General features: G+C 37.0%; 1 protein-coding gene across 1 annotated transcript; it reads left to right on the forward strand.

Annotated features, from left to right (window-relative positions):
* The first annotated feature begins 568 nt into the window (after positions 1-568).
* On the forward strand, positions 569-18,817 carry LOC132105524 (clathrin coat assembly protein AP180-like). Its single transcript, XM_059510696.1, has 24 exons — positions 569-1,415; positions 3,948-4,090; positions 4,198-4,273; positions 4,932-5,034; positions 5,348-5,441; positions 5,688-5,799; positions 5,913-6,019; positions 6,105-6,146; positions 7,038-7,099; positions 7,335-7,340; positions 7,445-7,457; positions 7,540-7,658; positions 7,757-7,833; positions 9,003-9,017; positions 10,505-10,603; positions 11,031-11,222; positions 11,848-11,922; positions 12,729-12,791; positions 14,874-14,993; positions 16,577-16,601; positions 16,710-16,776; positions 17,900-17,983; positions 18,086-18,185; positions 18,606-18,817. The coding sequence occupies exons 1-23, from the start codon at positions 1,286-1,288 to the stop codon at positions 18,170-18,172; spliced, it is 1,911 nt and encodes a 636-aa protein (XP_059366679.1). The 5' UTR covers positions 569-1,285; the 3' UTR covers positions 18,173-18,185; positions 18,606-18,817.
* The last annotated feature ends 1,892 nt before the right edge of the window (positions 18,818-20,709 follow it).

Genomic DNA, 20,709 nt, shown 5'->3' on the forward strand with positions numbered 1-20,709 from the left:
GAACGGCAAGCAGACACTGTCATAAGTGCTGATGACAGCAAAAAATATTTTATATCATAAATCTAGAAGAAGACCATAACATTTATATGAAAGGCTGTAAATCTTGTGTTGTATCAATTCAATTTGTCATTTGATGTAAGGCTTTACTTAACTGACATTATCTCACATAAAAGCATGTATTACAAAAGTCACAAAGTTCTGCATTTGACAGACAGTGTGTGATGTCTCACCTGTGGCTGCACACTCTGTTTATAATCACAGGGACTGCCTCGGTCACCTGCATTAACTCCAGTTTTCCTCAACGCATGATGCCTTTCCTCTGGACCTTCTAACAAAAATGTAATGTAGCTAAATGTAATTCTGAGACGAACTTAAAGATCATCTACACATTACATGATCATCTGACTATCGTATATTCACCCAATATCACTGAAAGCTCGTGACAGAAAATCTACCTCTGCAGACAGATGAAGCGTGAACGCGCACAGAACCTTGAGCGTGACAGCGTGACGCCGCTTCCCTTTGAAAGCCCGGTATGCGTCACCTGACCAGGTCCACCGACGAGGAAGGACTGTAACGTGCATTAAAAGAAAAATAAGCAGCTAAAATAGCCAAGATCTACACGTTATAGCACTGAAACGTGAAAACATACTTGTCTTCAAACTCCCGCCCTTGTGACGGCTGGAAAGAGACACGTCATCATCACCATCATCATCCGACCGGACGCGAAGGCTTCGACCGAAAGTTACCGAATACCGAGGCTCCGGAATCCTGAATAGCTTTATTGTAACGTTAGAGGATTTATCAACGGAGCGTTTCTAGAACTCGTTTTTAGGTGTTTATTTAATTAATTACGTCTCAAAAAGAACCAGTTAATCGCAAAACGCTCTGTTAGTTTCGGTTAGATGTTTTTTTAATACATATGATAATCAAATGTGACGGTTTAACGTATTAATTTGATTTATTATTTCCCGCGAGAGCCAGGATACAGCTCGTCGTAGGGCGTTACGTAATATAGGCATTATCCAGGGTGCTGAAACCAACCCTTGCTTGACGCCTACGAGGCGTTTTTAAAGGATTCAATTGAGAATATATATTTTGTGCTTTTAAATACGCAAATTCATCCGCTCCGGTTGGAAACAGAAACGAGGAATTGACATTGTCGGTTTATAGAGAGCCACCTTGGATTCCGTCTCTTTTTTTGTCGGCGAATATCATATGCATTTCGGCTGTCCTTCACCTTTAAGTTGATTCTTGAGGTGGTTGTCGACGCTACCGGGAGAAAATGTCGGGACAGACTCTGACGGATCGCATCGCCGCGGCGCAGTATCAGCTCACAGGATCCGAAGTGGCTCGTGCCGTTTGCAAAGCCACCACGCACGAGGTGATGGCGCCCAAGAAGAAGCACCTGGATTGTAAGTGATACATTTTGCATGCACCCTAGTTCATAAGACCTGGCGCTGTCCAGTTCAGCACCACAGCTCAAATGTGTGCAATAATGAAACTGTGTTTACCGTGCAATTAAAACAGCTCTCTGCATTATGCATGGTTTGCACTCAGTGATGTTGTTTGCTACCAGTTGACATTCTGTAAATGGAAAACCTGCCTTTTTAGGGGGCATTTTATATAATTAGCTTTGTGTAAGAAGCTGATTGAAGGCAAATTGACAGCACAGAACACACCACGAAGTGTCTTTATGTGGGTGGTTTGTCTCAAACTGAGAAGACAGAAGGAAATCAACTGCATTTAGACACGACAGAGAGGCTACAAAGCATCTTCATGTCTGCCTCGAGATCTGTGTCCTGCAGGAGAAGGGCTTCTGAATTATAAATCGATCAGCCAAAGCATGCATGTATTATTTACGAAGCCAAAGGTGAGGACACTTGTATGCAAGCAGAGGAATCAAAAGCCTTGTGTGTGTGAATTTTAGCAATCCGTTCATCAGGGAATCATACAAGATGCTTAAGATGTTTCCTGATATCACAGCCCACTTTAGGCTCTTCTGAAATCTATTCAGTCTTGGCACAGTTTAGCACCTGTGGAAAGATGCATTGTTCATTGCACAGAAACAAACTAATTTTACTTCAGGAGTGTCAGGTGTTGGAAATGACAAGGAAATGTGTTTGATGAGTTTTTGTCTTACTACTTCAGTCAATTTTATTTATTTTTTTTAATTGGAAGGTGTGTTAGTGAGGTTGTCATGGAAAATTAAGTAGATTATTGGGGAAGGGGGAGGAGTGAGTGACATCATGATGACATGCTATTAGTTTGCACAAGAGGGTCTTCATTGGATGTTGATTCACGAGGCAACACCCAAGATGTAGAACAGTTTATCAGAACAAATTTGGAGAAATTTAGCATTATATCACTTGCTCACCAAGGGATCCTCTGCAGTGAATGTCCAAACAGCTGATAAAAACTTCATAATAATCCACACCACTCCAGTATACCAATTAACATCCTTATGAAGTAAAAATCTGCATGTTTGTAAGAAATGAATCCACCATTAAGGCATTTTGACCACATACCATTGCTTTTGGCTAAAATAAAAGTCCTCTATCCATAACATTGCTTTCTTCAGTTAACAGGTTGAATTGTATGAATCAGGAGAGAAGTAAGCAGATAAAGTTTACAAATGAAAACTGTCAAAAAACTGTTTTGATGTGAGAGGAAAAAAGGGGATGGACTTTTTCACTGGAGGAATTGTTGTTTTCATAATTTGTCCAGAAGTGACGGTTTGTAGTTAAAATGCCTTAATGATGGATTTGTTTCTTACAAATATGCAGATTTTCAATTCACAAAATGTTAATTGATGGGCAGTAGCCGTTTAGTCATGTGCTCACATTAATGTGGCCTAGCAGATGTCTGTGTGTGTGTGTGTTTGCAATGTGTCTGTATTTACACTGCCTGTAATCCGGTCACATGAAGCACGGCGTCTTGAGCATTCCATAATCCCAGTGAACTGCACCTGCTCACATTTTCATGACTGATATATGTACAGGTACTGCTGTGCCATACTTCAATATATTATGAGATTATATTGCAACGTATTGCACTAGTGTTGACACACCTTTCGGTGTGTGATTTAATCTGAACTATTCTTGGCTTCTTAACTCCACTGCAGTGTGTTCTGTAGTAGCCATATTTGCATTTCATGCTGCACTCTAAATTAAAATGAAGAAAAAAATTATAATATTTTGAATACAGAAAATGAATCCTGTTTTTAGACTGAGATTTTTTTGCATTGTTTTCATGACAATTAAACACATTTTCCACCAAATTTCCCAATGCTGATTTCAGTTTTAAAAACCATTTAATTACAGTATTGAGAAATCTGATGATAATCACAATTGAGAATAATGACTTCTTTGCTTTATGCTTAAAAAAAGTATTAAAATGTAAAATTTGTAAAATGCAGCCTGGAGATGTTTTCATGTTTTATTCATTTTTCGGTTCTGTTTCTTTGGTCCCATTTGATTGGAAAGTGATATTGTGTCAGAAACAAGTAAATTTTACAGTTGTATCTTGTGTGTAGTTGATTTCTGGAATGAGCTTTATTTAGACCTGTCAAGTGTGATTACCTTCAGACTTCATATACAGTATGTTTCTAAATGTTACATTTCTACTGAATCTGGAAAACTAGATTTTCATAACACACATTTGATTTCCTTATATTGTGTTTAAAAAGTAAATATTTATAAAAAATGTATTTCCTTTTTTCCCTCATGCATTCCACTGCATGCAGTATGTTGTTATGTGCAAGAAAAATATTGTTGTTTATCTTTTCTGGCTGTTTCTTGCTTCCATAATGCAATTGCGGATATGAATTTTCCCTTTGAGAATCTTTCTGCTGGTTCAATAATCATAAAGCTCTCAAAGCCCTTCATCTACATTTCGGTGCATAGTGCTGTAGTGGTAAATGTGTTTTTGTGTGTGTGTGTGTGCAGATCTGATCTCAACCACCAATGAGACAAACGTGAACATCCCCCAGATGGCTGACACACTATTCGAAAGAGCCACTAATGCCAGCTGGGTGGTTGTGTTCAAAGCTCTAACCACGACCCACCACATCTGCATCTACGGCAATGAGGTGAGGTGCCACTTGATGATTAAACTTCTCCTTTAAGTCAAACTGTTAATATTAGATCTCACAGATACTGAATACTAAAATGCTGTGCCTTTTTTAAATCCCTGTAGAGATTCATCCAGTATTTGGCCTCAAGGACTTCCCTGTTCAATCTCAGCAACTTTATTGACAAAACAGGCTCCCATGGTGAGTTTCTGTACATTTGTGTGTGAGTTTAATGGATGAAGACAAAAAAATTCAATTACATTTGATGTAAAATAGTTCAGCCAAAAATGTAAATTTTATGAAAATATATTCACTCATCTTCAGGCCGTCCAAAATTTATTTGAGTTTGTTTCTTCATGGGAACAGATATGAATCTTAACATTGCATCACTGGATCACCAATTGATCCTCTGCAGTGAATGGGTGTTATCAGAATGAAAGTCCAAACAGCTAAAAAAAAATAATAATAATCCACTGGAAATCCGAACTCAAGCCCACATTAAACTCAAAGCAATGTGTTTGTAAGAAACAAATCTATCAAGATATTTTTAACTACAAACTGGAGTGGTGTGGATTACTTGTGGATTATTTTGATGATTTTATTAGCTGTTTGTACTCTCATTCTAATGGCACCCGTTCACTAGAGATTTATTGGTGAGCAAGTGAAGTAATGATAAATTTCTACAAATCTGTCCAGATGAAGAAACAAACTCATCTACATCTTGGATATCCTGAGGGTGAGTTAAAAAAAAATTGGGTGAACTGTTCCTTTAATTATTAAGATGTTTAGCATGTCTATACAAGTAAATAGTTTTAATTCGAAGGCTGCTTAGTGCTGTTTTTCCTTTTCTGTCTACAAGGCTATGACATGTCTACATTCATCAGACGATATGCACGGTACTTAAATGAGAAGGCGTATGCTTACCGTGCGATGGCCTTCGACTTCACTCGAGTTAAGAAAGGGTAGGTCAATGGATTCTCAGAATAGAAAGACACATTGGCAACATTTATACACTAGTTACTCCAAGTAATTAAATATTATGTCAGAGTGCATTTTAAATAGCATGGTGTTTGTTTGTTTTTTGCCTGAAGGTTAGAAACGCTTCAGAATTTACTCCCAGAGCTGTTACACTTTCAGAACACAAAGGAAATGTCATCTCGAAGTTAGAGAGAATGAAAGGATGGTTTCTCAGTATTCACAAACGAACTAACTAAGCAATCAGTCTTAAGTAGTGTGTGTGTGTGTGTGTGTGTGTGTGTGTGTGTGTGTGTATAGAGCTGAAGGAGTGATGAGGACTATGGCTCCTGACAAGCTTTTGAAGGCTATGCCTGCCCTTCAGACTCAAGTGGACACACTGCTGGAGTTTGACGTGAGTAACATCTCCCACAACGTCTGAGATAGAAGTTGAACGTCTGAGATTGAGCAGTCTAGGTTTAGGATTAATGATTGTGGTTTCACCACTGATTTTGTTCTTTCTCTGGTTGTATTTATTTCAATGTGCTTTATGATTATTTGGTCAGGAACAGAAGATCCAACTCTATTTTATTGTTCAAGTTACTGTTATAAATACTCCTTCTTGTCTTGTACTCTGTCCTTACCCCATCTTTTTTCTCAGGTTCATCCTAAAGACTTGAATAATGGTATCATAAATGCAGCATTCCTGCTTCTCTTTAAGGATCTGATAAAACTCTTCGCCTCCTACAATGACGGCATCATCAATTTATTAGGTATGTGATAACTTATTTTTGATCTCAACTACATCACATCAATATATTTTAATATATTTTAATATTTTAAACATCCATTTTGTCCTTGAAATTGGGTCTATTTTTAATTACAGAGAAATATTTCAAAATGAAGAAGTCTGAGTGCAAGGATTCTCTGGACATTTATAAGAAATTTCTCACTCGGGTGACCAAAATTGCAGAGTTCATGAAAATTGCTGAGGTAAGGCCAGAAGCAGAGATGTTTTCAAGTCAAATATTTGGATAGAATGTCAGTTCACTGTATTTTTATTGTGTTTCTGTTGCAGCAAGTAGGAGTGGATAAGAATGACATCCCTGACATCTCTTATGTAAGTCAGCCACTTGAAACAAACATTTGTTCATTCATGTTGGTATGTCATTAGCTCTTAATTAATATCAGAATCAGATCAAGTATTTATTTCTTGATGTCAATGGCTTCTAAAACATTATAGCATGGGAAGAGTCTAACAACCTTTTAAAATAATTAAGTAAATCCAGCCTAACCAAGAGTCATTATCCCAACGCCTTCCCGTGGGGATCCCCAGTGCTTGCACCCCCGCGTAGTTGCAGACCTGGCAGATTCAGACAATGAAGACTGTCCCTTTAGAGACTGCCGCAATGAAGAGCCGGTAACCATGGCGACTGATATGGGATGCAATATGCATCTCAGTGTATTGCTTTTACCTGCTTGTATAGAAGCCCCTCCTGACTGGGCTAGTCACTAAACACTAGTTTTTAACATATGCTGTTACTGGAAGTTTTAAAGCAATGATAAGAACTCTTCTGTGGAGCTGCTTTATAGTTGAAATCAAAGAATTTAGCAACATTAACACTGCTATTTCCCTGCTTTAAGCTGCTTTTTAAGCAAACTGTATTGTATAAAGTGCCGCCATGCAAGTGACTTTTTTTACTTGAATTTCTCTCTAAGACTGAGAGGTCACATCATAATTAGCCTTTTGTTCAGAAGCTGAGAAAAGCAATGCACTGAAGTCCAGTTCTGTCCCACAGTTTGTGCTTTGAGCTGATTTTGCGGTGCTGTGTGGTTTGGGTAAAGATTTTCACCAGGTTTTGATGTGGTGTTTTATTGTTTGAATTTGCTGTGGAGATATCATAATCAAAAATGCCCTGATGCCATGATTTTTGTACTGTCTTTACACTGCTTTTCTTTTCTCATCATATGCGTGTGTGTGTGTGTGTGTGTTTTATTCTACTGTCCTCAGGCTCCCACCAGTATTCTGGAGTCTCTCGAGGCACATATGAACAGTCTAGAGGGCAAGAAAGGGTATGAGATCCCTAAACTCATTCTAAATCACTGTAAATGTCAGAGGGGAAGTTACTCTGCACTTGTAAATCAAATGTTGCATGATAAATTTGATAGTGAAACTTGAGAAAGGCACATTACCATGGCTTGTATCTGCAGTTATTATACTGTAAGTCTCTTTGAATAATAAATATAAAGCCTATAAATATAAATCCTAATTTATGTTCTTTTCCTCCTGCCACAATGGTTTGTTCAGGGAAGGGTGAGTATGTTTTAAGTGATCTCAAACATTTTCATCAGTCATATTGATTTTAAATAAAATCATCTGTTCACTTCTATCTCATTGTCTCTGCTTGTGTCCTTCAGGTCACCCACAAAAGTAAGTGGGAATTTTTTGTGGTTTTATTTTTTATAGATATCACACACATGTGCTCAATATGTTGCTCTATGTTATGTTTTAGGGCTCACCCACCAATAACGTGTCTCCAACCTCCACTCCTGCCAAATCAGCCGCTGCCGTCCCCACTTTGGAGCCGCCGCGTGCTGAGGCCGCACCAGCTGCCGCCGAAACTGCTACTGAGTGAGTGACTTCACTTCCTGTCTCATTAAATACTAATTAGAACAACAGATAATATCTGAATGTTCAGCTTTCATAATTGTTTGTCTGTCTCACCATAGTTCTCTGCTGGATCTGGACCCGTTGTCTTCCTCTGGACCTTCTACAGGAGCATCAGCTGCCCCCACGTCTTGGGGAGGTACAATCCAATCACTTACACACTTTGCTGCTCGAACCAGCATTGTTATTGTTATCTAAAGATAGAACTAATAAACATTTTAGTTAATTAAGCTTAAAAAATAAAAATTCAGAAAATGTAAACTAAATGTAAAAAAAAAAAAACATTGACATATTAAAATTACTAACTGACAACCAAAACTGAAATCAAAACCAAACTAATAAAATAACTAATAACCAAAAATAAATTTAGAAATATTTTTAACAAACAAAAAAGAATAAAAATGACAAATATATATATATATATATATATATATATATATATATATATATATATATATATATATATATATATATATATATATATATATATATATATATATATATATATATATATATACTGTATATATATATATACTGTATATATATATATACATATATATACATATATATATATATATATATATATATATATATATATATATAAATACAACTGTAATTAAGTAAAAACAAATGTAAATAAAAAACACATTTAAAATATTACTAAAAACTAGAGTAATATATAAATAATACTAAAATAGCAGTGGCTCAAATCTGTGAATTTCAAGGCCAAACCCAACACAAACCAAAAACTCTAATTAAAAAAATGGTTTTGCTGCGGTCTGACTCAAAGATGTTGGAGTATATGTGCCAGCATGCTCAAAGTGGGTTACTTTAATATGAAACCATAAAATATTTATAAAAATAATTTATCTTATGAAAATGAAACAGCATTCACAACCTATTTCACTTAGATAATGTGACATATTTTAAAGTGAAATGGGTCATCCAGCAGGAAAAAAACGTACTAGATTTATCTGTCAGACTGATTAAATAATTAGAGTAGTCTCAATGACATCAGCCATAAAGAAAACTGCATTACAATTAGGTAAAAATTATGATAACATTTGCAATAATATGCACCAGTAAATTATTGAGTTTTATAAAAGTATATTCGATCTATTTTAAGTTCAAATTGATCCATTACAAAATCAAACCCAAATAAATGTGAAAAACTGACCTCGGTAGCAGACCTTTAACTCACAAACTTCATTGATTAAAGCATCCGTTTTATATTCCTTATAACAAACTCTTAATGACCTGATTTGAAATATATTTTTCTTTCTCTGTCATGGGCTGCTATCACATCAGATCTGCTGGGCTCAGGTAAGTGCTCTTGACCCTTCATTTTATGTTAAATAAGCGTTTTCATCTAATTTGATGTGTTAAATGTCTCATTCACTAAATTAAACATTTTAAACGTTTTTTATAGTTCATCTGGAGAATTGATATTGGAGTATGACAAACCTAGTCTCCTAAAGCCCATTTAACATCTATGTGTCAATCCCTCAGTCTTTTTGCTCAGTAGAATCTCTTTCTCTCTCTCCTTTGCATTTACCCTCTTTTTGGTTCCTTTCCTGGTTATCTGTTGATTTACGTTGTGTTTATATTGGTCCACTGGGGGCGTGGCTATGCAGAAATAGGCTCCCTTACAACAGAGACTCTCCTTCCTGACCCAACCCCTGCAGTAGACTCCAGCTCCTCAGCCACGCCCACCACCACAGCCGCTGAGGCAGCCGTTTCTTTGGCTCCTCCTCCTTCTGCTGCCGGGGCTTCCTCTGGCTCAGCTGATCTCCTCGGAGGTCAGTAGTGAGGTTTCTTCCTTACGAAGAATTTTCTTGGGGAAAAGGCTGTGCCACATTCAGAAACAGAGGAAGAAAATCAAAGATTAAATCGGAATAACAATTTGTGCTTCATTTGTTAAGTCTGTGGTCACCATTGCTCCCTCATTTGTGTCCATAGTAGAAATCTAGAGCTTCTCATCTCCCTTTCTACTTTTTATTTTCCATGCTACACTTCTGCAGTTTACATTTGACATTCATTGTACATTTAACATACACTGAATGAATTTGTATCATTGGATTTTTCTTAGTTTTAAATTGATCAACTACAAATATGTTTAAAGTCAAATTGAAACTTGACCCATTTTATTTTATGTTCCTAGGGCAAAATGGGTTTGTTTTTCATATATCATTATAACTATTATTATTAAAAATGTGCAAGACATAAGCTGTGTACTAATTCAGGGGCTGCATCCTAAGAGGGACCACCAATATGTTTAGCTTGGTCCATTTATGTACATAATAAAAGTGTAAACTGCCTTTAAAATTGCATCTTGGTAAGGTCCACATTTGAACCACTTTAAAGTGTCACATTTGTGACATTAGATAATCGAGCAAGTTGAAACTCAATGCTTATTTAAGTGTAGCTCTCTTTTAAAAAAGAATCCTGTCATCCACAGCACAAAAAAATCTTGGAATAGTCTGTGGATCCATCATGGCCTGAGAAAAAAGAAGGGCGGTTTTCCAAGACCACATTTATAGAAGCCTACGAAGTGAGACAGTCTTCGCCACACTGCTATGGCACATTTAGTCTTGGCATGCAGCCTTTGAAGGATGTAGCCCATGAATTGGGATACAGCTTTAGTTTTAAATAGTTTAAATGCAAAAAATATTTTTATTCGAACTCTGCATGAAATGAATCTATTGTTTCTCTCTCTTTCTCTACACTATCTACTATTTCTACTTCTCCCTTTCCTCCTTTTCTTTGGATATTATACACCAACCCTTTGGCTATGATGCACGCTACTTCAGATGTGTTTGCGGCCCCTGCGGCTGAAACCGCTGCTGCTGCAGAAGGTGGGGCCGCAGCAACCACGCCCACTCCTGCTGCCGACAGCAATGCACCAACTGGTGGGTGACAACGGTTCACGTGCATATATGTGTATGTGAGAATGTCAGCACATAACGGGTGAGAGAGTGCATGTGCTTGCTTCTGAATGTTTCCTTTACCGGTCTGAAGAACCTCACAGAGCCTCTTATGCCGGCTCTGCTCCTAATGAAGCCTCCTCTGGTCAGTGTTGAGTTTTCTGGATTGGCATCGGTGTTGCCATGGAGATTGCTATCCGTGTTGCTAGGGCGATAGTCTTTGAACACTGAAGTTCTGTTCTTCAGGAGCCACAAGCAGATGTCGACTTTTTAAATGTGCAACAAAACCCTCTCCAACTTCCACTTTCTTTTTCATTCTTCCTTCTCTGAAATTTCATCCTTAGGACAACTTTATATAAGCCTTTCAGGGCCTGAAAGATGTTTTTAAATGCTCATCCTCTTCTCCCGGTAGATCCCTTCACTCCAGCGGCTGGTTCTGCTGATAACTCCCATCAGTTGGACCTGTTCTCCATGCAGCCAGTAGATGACAGTAACTCTCTCTTTAGCTCAGTGGCACCCAACACTGTCCAGGCATCTGTCTCCACAACCACCAGCACTGTAGCCCCCGCTGCTTCCCCAGCCCCGACGATAGACCTGTTTGCTGGTAAACCTCCTTAGGCCAGAGATTTGGCAAGACCCTTTATTAAAATCTGGATCTTTTCCTTTTCTGTTGTTTTTCAGCAAGTGCTTTTATGGGAAGGTCCACCCATTGACAATTACGTCATGGTTTACTACCCATCCTCATGTTGCATCAAACTTGTAGGACTTTCCTTGTATGACTCTGTGAAATGTAAAAGATGCTGCTCTGAAAAGTGTTGGCAACCAAAGTTTCGGTACCCACTGACTTCCATGATATGCAGAAAAATGTCAGTGGGATCCGAAGCTGTTTGCTTATCAGCATTTTCCAGAATATCTTACTTTTTATGTTCTGCAGGAGACAGAAATGCATGCAGGAACAACATGAGGCTGTTAATGATGACGAGTTTTCCTTTTTGGGTACCTTAATTAAAAGGGAACAGTTAAAACTTTTTGAATAAAAGAAGATATTTGTTCCAGTGTAAGCATAAATTCACATTTGCATGTGGTTAGCCATGGTACTGGAACTTTTATAAGGTATCTTTAAGTTTGGTTTATTTGGTCTTTTGGTATTCTATATTTTCATTTGTTTGGTTTGTGTTGTGTATTAATATTATTTATGTTTATGTCTATAAATGTTGTCTTGTTTTTAGGCTTTTTTGATCCCATGACAGACTCATCTGTTTACAAAACAGACCCAAACCCCAGTCTAGACCTGTTTTCAGCAGGTACACCCTCCATCCACTCATTCCCTGCCTCGCTTGGGCTTTGTTTTTGTTTTTTTCTCTATTTTGTCCTTGACTGCTCAAGGTGAGCCAAATATGCTTCTCTCCCTGGGAAGCCTAAAGGAATTGTCCAACCGACAAACTGGTTCCTCTTAGTCTCTTAGGCCTTCACTGACCTCTTTATTATTCCAAATCTTTCCCTCTATGTTTCTTTTGAAACATCTCCAAGACCCATTAGTTATATTATCCCCACTTATAAACCCTTCTATTTTCGCTTTTTCTCACAAACCTGTCTTCATCTAGAAGTAAACAGACTCTGGTTTTGACATAAAACTAATGCATTTATGGGTGTTGGTTTACATAGTTGCATAGTTACTCTTCAAATAATGGATGTTAAACAAGTAGGACTTTAGGTGTCATCTAAATCCGTTCCTGTGCTCCAGATGTGTTTCGTCCTCCTGCCGCTGCTCTATCGGCCCCCATGACCTGGCCAGACAGCGGAGCAAATCTGGACCTGTTTGGGGGTTGGTAACTTCCCAGTGTGCATGCTGGGGGTTTGATTTGCATGTTTTGACCAGATGCTTGCTGTGGATTCTGTTAAAAGCTGATGGTTGATGGACCAGGAGATTTCCTGAACTGACTAGTCAAAAGGCATTAATTAGGTGTTTGTGTGTGCTCTTGTGTGAGTTGGTTTCCATTTCTGACTTTTATGTATGTTTGATAACACTCTCTCTCTCTGGGGTTATTTCTCAGAGTAATGGCTTTGGCTCACTAAACTTTTTTACCCTCATGCTGCATGGATGGATCAGAATCTGCAGGCGCTGGAGAGGCCAAACCAGCCGCAGCAGCTGCTGGAGGAGATCTGATGTCAGGTACATCCCCTGCAGCATTCGTGACTTCTTTACTTTTTTCGTCATGTCATTTTCATTGCACTCTCAGAACAAAAAGTACATCCTTTTTACCATACCTACCCCTAATTGGTTTACATCAAAGGAACATGTTAGTACCTTTTGAAAGCTTTGGTACCTTTTTTTTGAGAGTGTACAAAGAGCCAAATTTTTGTCTGGTGTTCAAAACAGTCATGGTTAAAATCATCATAGTCCATGATAGTCTATAGTCCATCAGAAAAAAAAACATGTTAACAGCCTGGTTCAAAAAAATGTTTTGGTCTGTATAGCTAATTTTGCCCTTCATGACAACTGTGAGGGGGGGGGGGTAATTTTTTTTTATAGCTCATCCGTTTAAATTATATTAACCCTGAAAGTTCTGCATAATTAAGGGCGTGGCCACTTGAGTGACAGGTGGATTACCGCTGCTGTCACCACCAATGAGCAAGGTGGGCATGGTTTCAGCAACCAGCTCCCGCCTTTTTGCCCATTTTCTATCATACAGCAGTGTTGTGCGTTGACATGCTGCCAAGATTGCGACGGCCACCTCCGCCCACTTTTGGCTTCAAAAACGCTCTTTGGAAACCTATGGGTGTTTCACGGACACTACGTCCATGTTTTTATACAATCTATGGTATGGTTCTGTGGTGGTATTGATGTGTTGAGATGAGATGAGTTTTGTTTCCATCTGTTTCTCTCATTCATCTCTGCTCTACATGGACTGAGAAAGTCTCCCAATACCTTGCTGCTTAATTCTGTTCTCTTTTCTCTCATTCACTCTCACTCTTTTGTGCTCATCTGGTCTGTTTCTTCCGCTTCTTCATGCTGATCATGTTCTTCTTCCATTTCTCCTTCCAATGTTTCAAATTCCTCTCTATCATTTTTTTACCTTCATTTTCCCTCTCTTTCCCTTTATCTGGCTCTTGGGTCATTGCTTGCTTCCTCCTGTGCTACTGGTGAGTTCTGATGCTCCTACACCAGCTGCAATCCCACAGTGCATTTCTGCATTGCAGAATAGGGCTTTAGTGAATTCAACTGAAAGACTGCTAGCCAAGCTATGAAGATTACAAGACGGGTAGATGGATGAATGGATGTTTGAATGCTTTACAAAGATCTCTAGAGTGACATTCTGTGCAACAACATGTAGAAACTAATAGTAGAAAAGTACATTATGCGAATATTTTTGCCTTTAGACTTGTTTCATGCGTAAGCAGTAGCGCGTATTCATTTCAGTGCCTATATTAAAAGGTTTTTGCTGAACTTAGTGTCCTAAATTTAGCAGAAAATATGTTGAAAATGCACTAATGTAGTAAATTACTCACCTTTTGTTTCATGAAAAAAGACGCCTGTCAGGCTCTGTTATTCATGCAGCAACACGCAAACAGCATTTCTATTCAGTGAGTCTGACTTAATCCGGATGGTTTAACCCACTGTAATTATGACCTTAACTTTAGGGGCTCCAAAGTTGTGTGTTTCAAATAATTAATAGATGTGAATTAGTTTGGGTGTAAAATTAATTAATTAATATTGTTATATTAAATGTTACTATTTAGGTTTTATTCTATTTCTATAGTTTTAATTTGCAGCTATTTGCCAAGGCAAGTTTAGTTGAACTTTTTCATATAATATTTATATTTTATTTTAGCATTATTACAGTTAACAAAAACATTTCAATAGTTAATCTTATAAACCAGTGTAGTAACCCAGAAATCATGTTTATTTTCAGTATTTATTTAGTTGCAGTTAGTGGTGTCAATATAAAAGCACAAAGCAAGTCTTTTAGTAGAAGTATGTTCTGCTTATCCGGACTGTGTGAAACACGTTTTATACTTTAAATGATGATAGTATTATGTTGAAATTAATGTTTAATGTTTCATGGCTTTGTGTGACAGTAGTTGATGATAGTACTCAGCTCTCTTTCTTACTGCTCTAATTTTTTATATTTTTCTTGCCATAGAGATATGCTATGTATAACGGTTGTTAGTGTTCAGTTAAGCTCCCTTTTTTTACACTGTTACTCAAAATCAAGCTCACTATGTTCCTCTTACTCTTCATTCCCTCTTAAAGCTTTTGATGGATTGGGTGATGTGCTCATGCCAGCTATGGCTCCACAGGCAGCAGGGGCCACCTCACCGGTCAAACCCATGGGAGGAGATCTAGACTCAGCTATGGCCAACATGGCCAGCAGTACGTTCCCATCTACTTTTCACCTGGTGTACTCCAAAATCATACAGTCTCAACATTAAAGTTTCCGGTAACACTTTCTATGAAGCCTGTATTTATAATACATTAAGGTATTATTATGAATTCATAAGGCATTATAAAAAATCTTATAATATGTTGTATCATATCATGAATATTCATAAGAACAGTTAATATATTATAATATTTACTTATTCTTGGTTATAGCTTTTAAGAATGTGATGATTTATAACACAATGAACACGTTGCATCAACTTTTACAATGGATTATACTTCTCATAGTTATAATGTATTATAAGTCTCATATCTTGCCACTTTTCTGATGCTACTTAAAGCAGCCAAAGACCACTTATAAGTAGTAATAATAATAATAATAATAAGGTCAGATATCAGATCAGATGAATGTGTAATATGATACATTTGCTTTTACCTATTTTTATTGTAATATCAGTTTGATTATTTTGATGATACACTTTAGACAGCTGTTGATAAGTAACTCTGCAACTACATATAAACTAGTGGTCATCAGAGTATTAGTATGTCTGCTACTGTAAATATGTTTTATATATATATATATATATATATATATATATATATATATATATATATATATATATATAAATAACTCTAATGAGAGTTAGTTGGCATGTAGTTGCAAAGTCGCTTATAGTCGACTGATTAAGGGAACCATCAAAATAAAATGTAACCTTATAAAACATTGCATTTTTTTCAGTTGGGGTTTTAAGTTCACATCAATAAATGAATATTAGCTCCACAGGAAACACTCAAATAACACTCAACAACTGACCACTCACAAGCTGTGGTAGGATACTATGCAGATCTTAAACAATGTCAAGATATGATACAGTCCATTATACTGTAAATGAAGTAGATGTAATATGGTGTTCATTGTGTGTTATAAATAATCATACTCTTAAACTTATAACCACATATATGCAAGTATTATGATGTATTATAATTGTTGTTATGATTATACATGAGTAGATATAACATATAAGGTTTTTTATAATGCATTATGCATTCATTATAATGCCTTAAGAATACCCTTATAAAATACTATAAATACGGGCTTCATAGAAAGTGTTACCAAGTTTCCTTATTGGCATCAATGGTTCCATGAGATCCTTTAAAAGGTTTTTTAAAGTGGAAAAAGACTCTTTAAATTATTTACGTTCTTCACAATAAGAATAATAATTGTTCTTTTAAAAACTGTTAATGGAAAGGTTTTTTGAGATACCCAAAATGGTTCTAAAATGGTTCTAAAACACGTTTAAGAACCTTTATTTTAAAGAGTATAGCCAAATAGAATGAAGTTACAATACTTTGAAATTTTAGGGTTCTTTACTGGAATCTTGAACTTTTAACATCCATGGAATCTTTCAATTCCACAAAATGTTCTTTATAGTGGAAAAGGTTCTTTAGATTATTAAGAAAAAATGGTTCTTTTTAGAACTGTTGACTAAAAGATTATTTCGGGGGGAGGGGGTTGTTCTTCATGACATCATAGCAAAATGTAAAATTATATATTTCTGTGTCTGTGCTTGCAGATTTGGCAGTGGGGAACCAGAAACCGTAAGCTACAGTAACTTCCTTCTCTCTATTTCACCATATTTTCTTGCCCTCTTCAAATAAATATTTTTGTACCTGTTTCTTTTCTATTTCTATCTCTCTCCCTCTCAGGGGTGAAGCAACTGGAGGGGCGAACTGGCAAGCGCAGGTACCCACCCCTAGCTGGGGCGTTGCCATGGTAAATGTTGTGTTGTTCTGTAGATGTGGGGTGGAGTCGCATGGCTTTGAGCAGCATGGCGTAGAGCCAAACACAAGCTTCCTTTTCTCCCTGCCTCTCTCTGGGCTCCTATCAGTTGAATGAACAGGACTAAAGAGGCAGAACTTTTTAATATATGAAACTTAGAGTTGAAATATTGAAAAATCTGATAATTAAAACTTTAAAAAGATGTTTAAAACTTTGCATTCATAAAAATCTATAATCTTACTTTTACTTGCATTTGTGTGCATTGTGAACAAAGCCAAAAGAGTAGTCTCAAGTCAAGTCAAATTTACTTGAATATCACTTATCAAAAAGCATATTGCATCAAAACTATAGATCCCCACACATTACATGTGGGGGAATAAAAACACTGTGTCCACAAATGTAGAATTAGTTCCCATAACTTATTAAATTGTGGCTACGTTGGATTTATTAATTCACTAATTTTAATTAAATCAAATGAGAGAATTAATTAGTGCAACGTGGCTATGGTTTACTAAAAGGAGAGAACAAATTCTTAATTTGTGGCCACAGTAAATATATTTTTGTCTGCACATTGTTTTGTTTGCTATACATGACATGACATACAGCCAAGTATGGTGCTCCATACTCTGAATTGGTGCTCTGCATTTATCCCATCCAAAGTGCACACACACAGCAGTAATTAGTAATCACACCATAAACACACATCCGGAGCAGTGGGCAGCCATTAAAGCTTCAGACCTGTTTGGCTTGACAGCCGGTTCCTTCTCTATTTCTTTTCTTTTTATACTGCTAAACATGTAAGCATGCACATGCCTCATAAAACATTCAAACTCACAGTTACATCAGACCGTTAACCACCATCCCAAGTGTGTGTGCAGGTTCCCTCCTGTGTGTCTGTATGCCATAGAGTCATTTTGTTCAGGTGTTGTCCTGTTCTGTGTGGTTTGGTGCTAACCTCCCCACCCCCATCCCTCCGACCCACTTAGAATTTCCCTCTAGGGGTCTGTCCTGTCATGGGATCCCCGTCAACATTTGGCATGGTAAGATTGTGTGTTTATGTGTATGTGCATGTGTGCAGGCACATGTGTCTCTTACTGTGTCTCTGTGTTACTCACAGCCTGGTGCAGGAGCTACTCCCATGATGCCTGGCTCACCGATGATGAGACCACAGTTTCCCGCACCAGGAGCCCCTGGACAACCGGTATTTTAGACATATATGCATTTGAATTTACTGATATAGTCATTTAGACAAGAATGCTTCGTCTGTAAAAACACTTACACATTCTTGATTATTGCTCTTCAGATGTCTCCAGGAATGGCCCAGAGTCCCAGGAAGCCTCCCCCTCCTAAAGACCCTCTCGCTGACCTCAATATCAAAGACTTCATGTAGATGAGCAGCGGGTGTAAGTTTCACTACAGCTACAGCAGATGTGCAATTTGACGACAGGACACACAATGAGACACAAGCTAAAATAAATTTTCATCTGATGCATCTATTTTTAAACAAATCATTTACACAAGGCTGTAACCACCAGGGGAAGACAGTCCAATTTGTATTTAATCAATATTCAGTATCTCAAAGCTATATATCTGTTATAGCTATAAAACTATATGTCTGTACAGTCAGTCAAGATTTGGGACTTCTCATACACACCACACACACGTGTATGTATATATATATATATATATATATATATATATGTACTGTAAATAAAATCCTATTTCAGTCTTTTTACTTAAACATTTCAATGTTACTTGCCATTTTTTTCTAATAAGCTGGGCAGTGTATAATGCTAAATCTCTTTCTTCTTTCTCTATTGCAGTTGTCGCACTTATTGTGCAGCCCTGATGAATCACACGTGTGTATTCTCTCTTCCGTTCATCACATTCAGGGACTCCAGTCCCTCCTTTTATCTCTTTCCCTTCCCTGTCTGTTTTTGTAGCACAAACCGTGAACGTGAATAAGTATGCGTGTGTATGTGTGTTTGTATTTCAATGTTCTCAGTTACTTCAGATCTATATATATATATATATATATATATATATATATAACACTTTAAAAAAAACACTATTAAACATGAGAATGGCAGATGCATTCTTGAATGTCATCTGCAGGTCTCTTGATAGATGTGCATTCATTTTTCCCGGCTCGCTTTCCGTGGGTAATCAAATCAAAAGTGTGACGTTTTCTGTGGAAAATGTTTTTTTTGCTGTGGTTAATATCACTGGGCCGGTCTTTGTCATCATCAGTTGAGTATCAGTCATCTTTTGACCATGGAAGAACTTCTGTGGGAACAACATCAACGTATTAAGAGTTATTATAGTGTCTCACGCACTGTTTGATTTTTATCAATGCCCTGGTTTGATTCTTTTTTCGTATCAATGAATTGTGAGTTACATGCAACATGTGGCTATTTGATGAAAATACATATGCATTTTAAAATATTTTAAAAGACAGATTGTTTTGAATATCCTTAGTCTTTATTTTGAGATAAAAATGCTGAATATATTTTAGTTATGTCAGAAGTTTACTTTGCATACTACATGGCTAGTTAGTAATCCCATTTATCCCATTTGGCACAAGGCACAAGGCACTGAGCTGATTGAGTCCTGCTAGTATGTACAGTATAATATCACAGCAAGTAAATCCTCTGTTGTGTAAAGTGATTTCATCACTTGATCAACAATGGATGCTCTGCAGTGAATGGGTGCCATCAGAATGAGAGTCCAAGTAGCTGATAAAAACACCACAATATTCTCTTCTATGGAAAGATTGGGTAGAAAAAGGAATTATTACACTTGCAAACTTGTATGAGAGGGATAATATAAAATCATTTGAAAGGTTAGCAGGTGAATACAATTTGCCCAGAAATAATTTCTGGAAGTATCTTCAAATGCGTCACCTGCTAATTGCTGTCATAGGGAAATGAATAGCCTCAGCAGTCAAACCTTCTTTCTCAAACTACGAAAAATAATGGGTTTGGGGCATGAAGCTGCTATCTTTTATGCAATGTTATTTCAACAGACAGTTACCATATCTTATGCAACAATGTTAACTTGGTCGGCAGATTTGAACATTGATGTTACACATAAAGAATGGGATTGTATCTGTGAAAACATTAAGAGGGTTTCAAGAGACATTAAAATTAGACTAATCCAGTTTAAGATTCTTAATCGATTTTACTGGACTCCGACTCGGCTGTTTAGGCTGAAGCTGAGAGATAATGCAAACTGCTGGAAGTGCTGTAGTTCAGAAGGGTCTCTTTTTCATTTGCTCTGGGAATGTCCCATGATTCAGAATTTTTGGCTAAAGATTCATGACCGCATTGAAAATATTACCCGGACTAGTCTGGAGTTCTGTCCGAGGTTGTATGTTTTAAATGATCCACAGATGACATCGAACTGTGGAGCAGCGGACTTTATTCAGACTAGTATAATGGTAGGAATACAAATAGTAATGAGAAACTGGAAGAACCCAGGGGAGCCCTCTTTCCAGGAGTGGAGTACGGAATTGGCAAAAGTGGCATCATACGAAAAAATTTCTTTCAATATTAATGACAGGACAGAAAAATATGTGGCGAAATGGGGAAAATATGTGCAATATATTGCTACTAGATGAGAATTTGGTGCCTGTTGAAAAATGTATATTTGATTTGTTCGTTTTTTTTTTAATGATTTTTATTATTTCCTTTTGTTTATTTTTATTTATTTGTGTACATTTAAAATGTATCATCACTATGGGATACATGTTAAAATATCAATTGTGAAGTTGACTACAATGTTGATTTTATTGTAATAGAGATGTTTAAAAACTTAATAAAATGCTAATTATAAAAAAAAAAACACCACAATAATCCACACCACTTCAGGCCATCAGTTAATGTGAAGAAAAAACCAAGGACCAAATCCATCATTAAGATGGATTTA

This window comes from Carassius carassius, chromosome 26 (genome assembly GCF_963082965.1).
Source record: "Carassius carassius chromosome 26, fCarCar2.1, whole genome shotgun sequence".
In the NCBI taxonomy this organism is placed as follows: domain Eukaryota; kingdom Metazoa; phylum Chordata; class Actinopteri; order Cypriniformes; family Cyprinidae; genus Carassius; species Carassius carassius.